This window comes from Toxotes jaculatrix, chromosome 12, assembly GCF_017976425.1.
Source record: "Toxotes jaculatrix isolate fToxJac2 chromosome 12, fToxJac2.pri, whole genome shotgun sequence".
Taxonomy (NCBI): Eukaryota; Metazoa; Chordata; class Actinopteri; family Toxotidae; genus Toxotes; species Toxotes jaculatrix.
The window spans coordinates 9,989,411-10,000,955 of NC_054405.1; the positions used below are offsets into that span (position 1 = coordinate 9,989,411).

Sequence of the window (11,545 nt, forward strand, 5' to 3'; positions counted from 1 at the left end):
AAAGAAAGAAAATCTACACTCTGATATAAGGCGATTCCTCCTCACAGTAAGCCCACAAGTTCACATATGAGCGCTCAGCAAGATCCAGCCAAACACACAGCCTAGCTGGTCTGTCTAGCACAGTCTGCTAATCCCCAGAGTCAGTTACTGGGACACAGCATCATGTTGACTGTTTGTCTATACACATGGTTAGTGCAGACCAAAGATTAAGGACTCTATACACTACAAACACTGCTGATTCTGACCCAGTTAAAAGCTTCCATAATATGAAATCTGTAAGAATCAGGCTGGGAATTGTTGTGTACTGTAAACAGGTATTTAATAACACATTATTTAAAATCTATATTTTGAATCTGACCTACACAAAAATACAACATGATTCTTGTATATTTGTTTTTTCTCCAAAACATCAGCTACTTCACTGTTTACCTAACCCTTATTTGTCTAAGTTGTTGTTCCCATTTACAAAAAAAATGTAGAGTTAACCAGGAGAGCAAACAAAGAAAAAAGGATAAGCAAACAAAAGCTAAAGACTCGATTACATAATCCAAAAAAAAACATCTTACTTACATCACCAGCTTTTTATTTGTTTGTAAGTGCGACATTAATTGAGAGAAGCTCACCCATCTAGATTAAAATCTCTACACTATGTATGCCATGAAATGAAGTCAGAAATCACATGAGATATCTGACCAATGTCCACACTTTGGGACCTAAGAGCAGAAATGAATCATGGGATCACACTCTGCTGGGCTCTGAAAATTCCAGGATGTGACCCAGATTTTATTCAGTAATAGCAAATAGGCCTGAAAATCAGAACTTCTTTCTGAAAGTAGGCCATGTGGACATGATTTAGGAACAGCAAATTTAAACTCAGGTGCGTGCTCACCTGTAGTTCCTGTGATTAGATGGAAGCAGAAAACAAAAATGGTCTCATGTAACAGCCAAAGATATTTTCTAACTTAAACATACAGAACCCGCGCATACACCAGGAAAACGCTGGATGCGTAGATAATCATCTCCATAAAACATTATATATATATATATATATATATATATATATATATATATATATATATATATATATATATATATATATATATATATATATATATATATATATGCATATGAGACACTAATCAAAGAATCATGAAACAAACGATGGTGCACGATTAAAACAGCCCTTTCATATGGCTGATGCAGTCAGGGTGTGTCTGACAAGTGTCCATGCCCCTGTGACTGACAGACATGCTATCAATGACACACCCAAGAATGTCAAGCATGTCTGTCTAACTATGGCAAAATAATCACAGTTCCTCACTTCAGCTGACAAAATTACATGATAGGTCAAGCTCAAGCCAGGTTTCCTGGTACGGTATGTACCAGGAAAAAAAAAAAAGAAAAGGTGTTAAATTATGAAATATACATGTAAACGATGGAGGGAAAGAAATATAGCATCGTAAGAGAAGCCTCGATCATCAACCAAACAGCTTTATTCTTGGAAGCCCCACCTCTTTCTAATCCACGCCTGCACTAATGCTCTCTGCTACTGTAGCATCTCCCCACTGGAAATGAGGATAATGTAATTTAAATGGGCAGCTTGGGGAACAGATTACACCATTTGCTAATTTCCTAATGATAAAACCGTGTCTGGTCTGCAAAAAGACAGGAAATGTAAATGTATGGGATGAGAGATAAGTGATGCAGGGATATTCGATGAGACTTTTGGCAACATCAAGGCAACCATGGGTAACACTGGCATCCAGGCTCTCGGTTTTATTAAATGTAAACAGGTAAAATTAGCTCCTGGAGGGTCTGACCTGGGATATTTTATTGATGGGCTACCTTATTTAAATGATGTTTTCAAAATGAAAAAGTGCTGCTGCAAGCTCGGGTGATTGCCTGTTCGTAAACTACAAAATAACAATGCTTAGCCAAAAAAAAGGAATTCACCTCAAAAGGAGGAGACCAATTATATAAAATCATTGAAGAAATACACATAAGTTTTAATTATTATATTTTGGAGGTGAAATTTATTAAATGAAAGTCAAAATGTTCAAATGGGCAGGTCAGAGTTGTTTTTCACAGCACCAAATCTGTAATATCTGTAACAGTAAGTAGGAGGTCAGCCAAACAGACTCGAGTGCACAGCAATAACAAAGTGGCATGTGATGTTCATGAAGGAACCTCAGTGCTTATTTTGGCACCTCTGACTTGGTGAGAGAACCCTGCAAAACTGCATTCTTGTGGCCTCTGACTTATTGATTTACCTCAACAAGCTGGAAATTTCAAAATTGTCAAGTAGTGTCCCTCCCCTCAGAATGTCTAAAAGACAAGGATCACAGACCTACTCACACAGTGTACACCTGCTCACACACAGTACAGCAGGATTCCTGTACATAAACTGAACAGGCGTATGCTATGAGCACTCATTTTACACCTTGTTTAGACACACAGGATTACGCAATCCTCCTTTAGTTCCTACCCAGACAGGTTTTGTTTGTTTTGAGCTTTTTTCAAGTCTTCAAATCTTCCCCCTGTTTAAAGTGAGACAGAATCCCAAAGAGTTGTGAGTGTAGATATGAATGTCTGATGTGCATTTTCAGAAATTCTGAGTTGAAATCTTTGTAACATTACGATCATTAACAGTTAAAATTTATTTCACATTTAAGTGCAGTTTTATAAACTGTGGAGGCTGAGTCCAGCAGTGTCATCTCAGCAATGAAATGTCCACTATCGTGAGACTTTCTCAGGCCACCACTGACTCAGAATTTTGACCAGCATTAATACAGGGACACATTTAAACTTGTTTCTTTCAACTGATACGTTATCTGCTACTGATCCTCTGAAGAGCAAACAAGCAAATCTTTGAGAGCTCATTAATTTAGAGCCAAAGGCATTTACATGTGAAGACATTCCTTTTTTTTTTTTTTATGACAGCCGGATTGACTTGTGTGTAAAGGTGAGGGGCCTCCTGAACAGCCTAGAGCAGACCATCTGACACTGCTGTAATCAGAAACCATGACAGAAAAACACAACAGACAGATGGAGAGCAGGTGTTTAACTGATACCAATCCTGAACAGGTAGTTGTTGTTCAGTAACAGGCTCTGTATTATTGTACTCCCACCGCAGTTAGGCAGATCATTGCTGGGTGCTTGACATGACTCTAGGAAGCCACTGCTCCTGGCCATTAAATAGTCCAGCACACGAACAGGTGTAAAACCAGACCTTATCCTTTTCAAACCTTAGTTACATTAGACGTAAGCACAACATGTTAATAAGTGTTAATAAGTGAACTTTAGGGGTATTGATAAGTGCTGATTTACCTTTTATGCTAAGCTAAGCTAACTGTCTCCTGGTTGTAGATTCATATTCAACGTGTTCTTGCATCACATATGGTATCTAACTGTGTTGCAGAGCTCTAGATCTAGAATCCAGATCTTATTATAACTACCTATAAATAGAGCTGTTGCTTCTAGGTCAGCCTCACATGCACATTTTCTGCTTTTTCAAATGGCCCGTCTTATAATGATCATCGAGGCTGGTTAAATGTAGGACAAAGTAAGACAGGGAGACAAGCGTCCTCTCCAGGGAAGCAAATGAACTGTGTCTCAAGCTGTGTACACATTCATTCCCATAGTTCAGTGTGATTCAGAATTATGGTTGCATGGGTAAAAGTGTTGGGAGGAGGAAGAGACAATATGACACAAACACACCTGATTCATACCCGGTGTTATACAGCGCACATCATACCATTTGTGATACACCATTTCTGTTCACTAATGGCCTGTTCCCACACTCGTAACATGGCATTACACATTAAAAAAAAAAATGCTTCGTTGTTACTTGTCTATAAGTAGTCAGTGTCATTAAAATTGGATGAGTTACTTTTCCTAAAACAAGTGAGCCTCACAAAAAGACACTGGTAACACTGGTGTTGTTTGCATCTCTTTTGCCGCCACTCTCATTTCTCAAGTTTCTCAACATCAGCCTTAAGCAGAGTGCCTTCTCCATCTTTCTGAACTACCAGAACAACAAGCCGATTGTGGACGCACAACAACATGGGTTAAGCACTGAACCTTCACACCAAGCTAAATCTGACCCAGGCCTCAAACCTGGCCTGATAATCTCCTTCATTACACAAAAAAAACATACACACTAGTTAGTGAATAAGACACTCAGTCTTTTACATTCTGAATAAATTTGGCCCAAAGTGGTGTGGTCAAAGGTCATTTATTTCACTTACTGAAACGTTTCTGTATCATTTAGTTTATGTATTAAACTGAATATACTAACCATATTTTACCTAAGACTGGGCTGTTACTAGGCAATTTTAAACTGAAATTCCACTATTGTGAGGTGTAAATAATAAACTGAGGCTTTTAATAAAAACTGTTGATTCTATTTTCTTCTAATTTTATAACAAAATCTGCATGTACAAGCTGAAGACATTTTTAGAAAAGCACTGTGAAAACATTATTGATATGTCTCAAATAACAATAGTGTGCTTTCCAGTTAATCAATTTCATTGTGCAATCTACGTGTACAATAACAATAAAGATTATTCTAATCTCACCCACTGTCTAAACTCTCCTACCACAAAATAAAACACTGCTGGCTAATAAAGAGTTTAACTTGATGCTCCTCTACTTTACATGATTATCCACGCCAAAAGAACTGAATGAGCAGCCAGCCAAGTCTTACATGACCATATGGCCATGAGCTGCGGCGGCGTTTGGGGCCGTTGTTTCCTTCAGCATCCCATTGTTTGGTGTCAAAGGACTGGGGTGGAGGGAGGGGGGATTATATATACCCCAGAACACATTCTCTCTTTCAAAACACAGACACACACACACACTCCCCCATACATACATACACAAAAGCACATTACCAGTGTCATTACAGTTCCACCCATGATCCAGACATTTTAAATTCACTATATGTGATGAAAAACACACTTAGACACACACTTACAATTAGAATAAAGCAATATCAAACTGATACCGAAATACTGGAATACACAGTAATTTCATAGGGATAACTTTTACCCCAAGACTATGTAAAGGCCCCAATAACATCCACATCCAGAAGCACCTGTTCCTCAGAGCAATACAAATGTGGAGAATAATTTCCAAAGCTTTGAAATTCTCACAAGATCCAAAGTAGGGGGAAAAAGCAGCATAAGAGATGAAATTGTGCGATGGAACTGAAGAAAAAAACTCAATGTGTGTTTTAATATTAGAATCTGTTTACTCAACTGAAGGAAAATGATTCAACAGTGCTACTTACATCAAAGACTTCTTTGTGGAGGCCTGAAGCACACCTCAGCCAGCTGCGGTTCAACTCACTCAGCTCCAAAATTGGCTGCACCTTTAGCCGGACTGATTCTCCAGACTGACGGATCATCTCCACAATCTCATCCCTGCTCTTGTTCTCCACATTGATCCCATTTATTTCCACCAGCCTGTCTCCTGGCACCAGGCCGAGAGCTCGGTCCTTAGTCCCAGCACCTGGTTCGGCAAAGTGTACGACGTGTCGACTCACCCCTCCATCAGGGTGCCTGTCTAGCATGGTGGTCCTTCGCAAAGAGAAGCCAAAGTCCCCAGTGTTGCGCCGCTGTAGCTCAAGTTCTCTTGGATCTGGTACTGGTGGTGCAACGAGCATAGGCAACTGCAGGTCTGCACCAGGGAAGGTCTTCTCTACCATCTCAGGAATGTGAACCACATAGGTGCCTTTTGGGTTGGGGTGGGACTTCAAAGACAATGGATTCCAGTTCTGCCCAGAAAGATCTGAAGCCTCCAAAGCATTGTCCTCTTTGCTCTTCAGGGTAAAAGACACGTGCCTCTGGCCCACCGCAGAATTCAACTTGGCCAATTCCCCAAACTTAGCTGCTCTCTCCTTTACAGAGCTGCGATTATATTCCAGTTCATTTCCCTTCAAGTCTTCACCAGAAGAACTTATTTGGCCCACATCCTGTTGTATGTTGTGAAGGCGCTCAGCTTCCTGGGCTGTCAGGCAGAGCTCTGTGTTGCCAGCCACCTTAATTGGGATAGGACTAGAGATCTCCAACTTGGTCCTGGAGTCCCTCTTAGAGCTCCCTCGATTGAGGTGGAAAAAGCCTCTACGTATGCCCATCTCTTCCAGGCTCTTTAACTCTGCCTGGGACATACGCTCTTTCTTTTCTTTCTTGTCTTTCTTTTCCTTCTTGCCCGAGTCCTTTTCCTTCTCCTTCTCCTTGTCTTTCTTAATTAGGTGAAACATGCTTGTCCTTTTCTGCAGTCTTTTAACCAGTTTGAATTGTTTACAGCGAAAAAAGAACAGTTTTATATTAACTTTTATAAGAAGAAATATAAAAGCACCAGAGGGCGTGAGCAGTAGATATGGACCAGTAATTTCCTCTGTGGGGAACAGGAAAAAAGAAAAAATTAACAACATATGTGCTGAGATGATAATCAAACTAAATTAATTAGAGATTGACTGAGACATTGGCAGGCTGATTATTGTCTAGTCACTCGTGCTTGTATTGGCATTGAAAAGTTGACAGATGAAGAAATAGAAATAGTAGTAGGTATAGTTAATGGTCTATTAAGCATTTTTTTGTCCATAGTTGAACCTTTTTTGTTCTTTTGCTTGTTTCCAGATTTATATGTTTTGTTAAGTTTATTTTGTTTTTATTTAATGTACAGTTCTATGTTATTGTGGAAATGTATATTTAACATTGACCCTATATCTTATGGCTGCAAAATTAAAAAAAAAAAAACATTTTCATCAAAAAAACGTATTGCATGACACCATGTCAGGAACCTTCTTTTCCACTTGCAGCTTTCTTATTCTTTCAATCTGATATTTTTCCAACCAAATTATTAACACCCTATCAAAATGTCAAGGAACTAGCATCACCCATAAGTGCATTACAGTCCTATACATTGACTGGTCTATGCCACACAACATTTGAAGCTGCCCTGCATATTGAAAGAGCTTTGACCTCATGTGTCCTGCTGTCAAATGTACAGCATCACCATTAAAGTGATGCACAACATCTCAACACTGGTACGTGAGACTCTCCATCGAAGCAGCATTGCCCTGCACACGAACATAGCCAACAACCCTGCTTTGTTTTCGTAAACCCATAAACAGTCATTTCTGACTTAATCCACACTTAATCACATGTCCCGAGGCCAGTAAGGCTATGAAATAAAAGTCGAAAGCAATTACAATCCCTTTACAGCACTTTCAATTCTGTGCATCTTCTCGTGGTGACTTTTTTTTCTACAAAAAATAAGCAAACGTCCTTCATTTTTTTATTTAGCTTTACTGAAATTACTTTACACACACCAGAGCTACGTTGTCGCTGCGACTAGTCCACAGCTTGGCCGTAATGCTCTCCCTTTAAGCTGCTTTGCCCTCATTCTCTAACACCGGTGGCCTTAGGGAACACTTTCAGTAGACAGTGTAGAAATGTCATTAATGAAAAATAACAGACAGTAAACGCTGTCAGAAGATATGATAGTGACTTACCTGTGACTGCCCGCAAATGACAGCGTTGTTGTCTTACTAGAAGTTTGCAGCATTTTCTTCCTAGGAATTGACAGTAGGTGCGAGGAAATGTACTTGTGATGCTTTCACAAGCTTGCAGTAAACTCCGAACTTCCGTGCACTATGGTCGGATTTTAAGGACCTTCAGAGACGCAGTTCATCTCGTTTTAGTGGTTTTGATTAAAACAATAAGAAGTGTGTAAAACTCAGCCCTGCGGCAGAAGAATAAAATATAAGTGAATGACTTCGAGAAACGTTTGACAATACATTTTCATGATCAAGCCTATGACTAGTTTAAAACTGAACTAAGCTATTTATTCAATATTAAAAAGTAAAATACAGCCAATCTTAAAATGTCATATGTGGACAAATACTATCGAAAGTTGTTAAGGTTGTCAATGTTCAAATGGATTTGAGTTTTAATAATTCCAACAGCGCTTGAAGGCAGCGCCAGTGCAAACTGGACAGCAGTGACCCCTCCTGGTGTATTTATTTACTTGAACTAGAACGCAGAATGCAATTACAGGTAAATTACTCCCAAGCTGCCCAGTTTTTATTTTCAGGATTCAATTACATTTGTTCATTTAGAGTTTTGATCAGATATTGTTGGATAATTCTTTTTGTTTTGTGTGATTCTACCAGCACCAGTCTGTGTGTTCTACATTTTTACTTTTGCATTGATGATTAGGCCTGTGTAATTATCCTAATTATCTGAGCATCTCTTGAAGACTTAATTATGAAATGTAACTGCCATGCAGAATGGCAAGAAGATTTTTCAGATATGTCTGGCCACGACAGGCAAACTGACTTCTGCTTTTTCGAAGTGTTTAAATGTATCATCTGTCTGTTTACAAAGGATACAGTCCATGTTTCTTAAGCCCTTGTAGTGAAACTGTGGGAGTGTGGGGGGTTGAATAAGTCACAGCAAATACTGCACATTAGTTTGACTATATTTACAGAAAAACTTTCATAAAATGCTGCACCACATTTTTACATCAGTTCCTCCCTCTACAGTAAATATATAGCTGATAAACCAAGAATGTTAAACAAATTGCATCACCTCCAAATCCTTCAAAAATCCCTGCCTATCAATGCTAAGTACACTTACACTGTTTAAATACACTGAATCTGTTGCAGTGTTTCCCTGAAATTGAATGAATGATCACAGAACCTTTAGTAATTGCTAAGCCCTTAGCTTACTTAAAGTGATCCATCTTGAAAAGACTTCAGTTTAAATCAGTTTTGAGCAACACAAGTGCAGTCAAAGAAAAAAAGGAAAAAAAAATATATATATATAGTATAACGCAGAAGAAAAATATTCTTTTACAGCCATGACTTTTTGCTTCTTCCTATTTTTGTCATGTTGTGCAGTCTAGTTTTGATGGGTTCCTTTTCATCTGGTTTCCTCTTCGAAGTGCACTCCAGAGTAGAGTCTGTCTCAAACGAGATGGCTGGGGCCTGGTTTGGGATGCCACTGCTCTTGTCACAGGACATGGTAGATGTGGCCTGCAGGACAACCCTGCCACGTAAAGAGTGTTTGAGCTCAAGCAACAGTGGGTTGTTGTCAGAATATAATTCCACCTGCACAGGGGCCCTACTTGAGTCACAGCATGTGCAGCATGCAGAGAACAGTACTCTGAAAATATAAATCCAGCCTAGATAATGCAGCTCCACAATGTTCAAGATGAAGCAACCTAGACTCACACTGAACATGAAGTTGAGAAAGATGGTCTTTTCTGTGGCTCGAGACACAAAACAGTCAGTTCGGTTTGGACAGGGGTAGGTTTCACAGCGGAAGAGGTGTGGGACTTCAAATCCAAATAGGCAATACTGCCCAATGAGGAAGATTATCTCCATAATGGAGCGCAGCAAAACATGTATGATGTAGATGAGTAGTACTTGGCTTGAGAGCTGGGTTGGGTCTTTTCCGACCTCTCTCATTTCCTCTTCCAACTGGCTTGTCTCCTCACATTCATCTTCCTGTGAGCTCCAGTCCTCGTTGTTACAGGTAGTGTTATAAGGACTGCCGGACTCCTTATCTCCTTCTATGTGTTTGTCCCTTTCAAGTACAGGTGAGGACCTGGGCACCACTTCAATCTTCTTGACTTCTGACTTTTCATTCTTGGTAATTTTTTGCAAGACATAGACAATATAGAAAATAGAAGGTGTGGATACAAGAACAATCTGAAAGACCCAAAAGCGCAAGTGTGAGACAGGGGCAAAAGTGTCATAGCAAACATTATTGCATCCTGGCTGCAGGGTGTTGCAGGTAAACTTGGACTGCTCATCGCTGTAGACAGCATCCCCCACCAGGGCCACGAGCAGGATGCGGAAGATGAGCAGCATTGTCAGCCATATCTTACCAATGACTGTGGAATGGTTTTGAACCTCTGTTAGGAAGCGGCCAAGGATGGACCAGTCTCCCATTTCTATAGAAACACAATAGTTAAAACATTAACACACAAACAATGTTTTGTTTTGTTCTTTTTGACATATCAATACCCTACTTACAATCAAATTGCAGTGGTTACTCATACACCCTGCACTCTTAAAAAGAATCGTGCCCTAAATATGACCCAGTAGTCTCACCAAGGAAGCAGGTGCATGAAACCAGATGTATTTGCACATGTACGACTTGCAAATGTTATCTAAACTAAAATGTTGACATAGAAATCCTTTGTAACAATACAGTAAATACTATAAAATATAACTTTCTCAACGTGCCATCATCTCTAGTTTGAATGTCACAATCTGACTATGGCTCCACTATGGATTTTACAAAAGGATTAACTGCACAAATTATAACAGAGTGTGTATTTTCTGTTCAATTCCATAAGAGCAGAAACTGTAAATGAGGGGCAGTTTCTCATATTCACAATACGTTTAGACAGATTCAGTAAGACACCTTTCAAAGTTCATGGGTTTCTAAATTCATTCTCAGTTAAACTTGTTAACTAGCCTTCTATTTCAGTGATTCATTTTGAAATTAAATTAATCAGAAAAAAAAAAGTAAAAGAAGCCAAAAACATAATCCACTTCTATGATGTTCATTCTCTTCTCCTGTCCTGCAGGAGCTTACCTTTGGAGAATCTGAGTCTTCCTTATCCAAAGCTGGAAAAATATCAGAGGACGCAAACTGCATAACTGTATTTTCAAGTGGAGCCTGTTGCTGGATGTTATTGTATCTTTTGAGCTGGATGAGGGCAGAATGGGCTGACCACACATATTCCCTAACTCTAACTGAAACGTTCATTGCACTGTATGCGAATAAAGGCTTTCAATGTACAGTGGGACAAAGATTGAAATGTACAATGGGGGCACCTTCACTGAACAGCCATTCACTAACGAGCAGAGGGTTCAAAGAAGGTACTGGAAAGTGTATGCACAATACTGACTCATGCACGGATCTGTGTCCGCTTTAACTTTAGAGCTGAAATACAAGTCTCAATTTCCAAGAAGATTTTAATACTTTGGTCTTAATGGAGGCACTTTAAAAATGTTACGGGAAGAATCCCCACAGCACATTAAATAAATTTTTCTCCCTGAAAATGAAGTTTTAATTTTTGCAACATTTTGCTGCTGTTGTGCAGCAAAGAATATGCTTCAGATCTTACTTACAAAGTTTGCACCATCCCTTTTCTCAGTCTCTACTGAAGAAGTTTTAAACAATGAAGCACAATATCAGGAAATTCTCTTGTAACTCCAGAGGCGCTGCACTTTTATTTTGGTTATTCACAAGGTTGAAGGTGTCATTTGACCACGACAGGCATCTTGTATGAATTTAGTAAGACTTCTTACCCTGCTCCAACAGATACAGCAGTTATTTATTGGCATTCAGAGGAATATGTCACATCATTTGTTCTTTTTGACAAATGATTAAAGTCTAACATGTGAAACATCTTCAAGACAGATGCAAAATATTAGGATGCCATTCTTTCTGAGTGCTGACTCCTCCATGTTATTTAATCATTATACATAGGCCTATAGTTTGATGATGAAAGATATATC

The 11,545-nt window shown here is 39.2% G+C and overlaps 2 protein-coding genes across 3 annotated transcripts in view; both read right to left on the bottom strand.

The window, feature by feature from the left end:
* myo18aa (myosin XVIIIAa) overlaps nucleotides 1–7,606 on the bottom strand; it is a 60,552-nt gene extending 52,946 nt beyond the window's left edge. For both annotated transcript variants that reach the window (XM_041051019.1, XM_041051017.1), the window contains exons 1-2: nucleotides 7,520–7,606; nucleotides 5,291–6,399 (exon numbers count right to left, since the gene is read on the bottom strand). In XM_041051019.1, coding sequence (XP_040906953.1) covers nucleotides 5,291–6,262 — 972 coding nt within the window. In that variant the 5' untranslated portion in view covers nucleotides 6,263–6,399; nucleotides 7,520–7,606. The remainder of the gene's footprint in view (nucleotides 1–5,290; nucleotides 6,400–7,519) is intronic.
* A 1,254-nt stretch (nucleotides 7,607–8,860) lies between these two features.
* Nucleotides 8,861–9,964, bottom strand: LOC121190827 (gap junction delta-2 protein-like). Its single transcript, XM_041051838.1, has one exon. It carries the CDS (start codon nucleotides 9,962–9,964, stop codon nucleotides 8,861–8,863), a length of 1,104 nt encoding a protein of 367 aa, XP_040907772.1.
* Nucleotides 9,965–11,545: the final 1,581 nt, after the last annotated feature.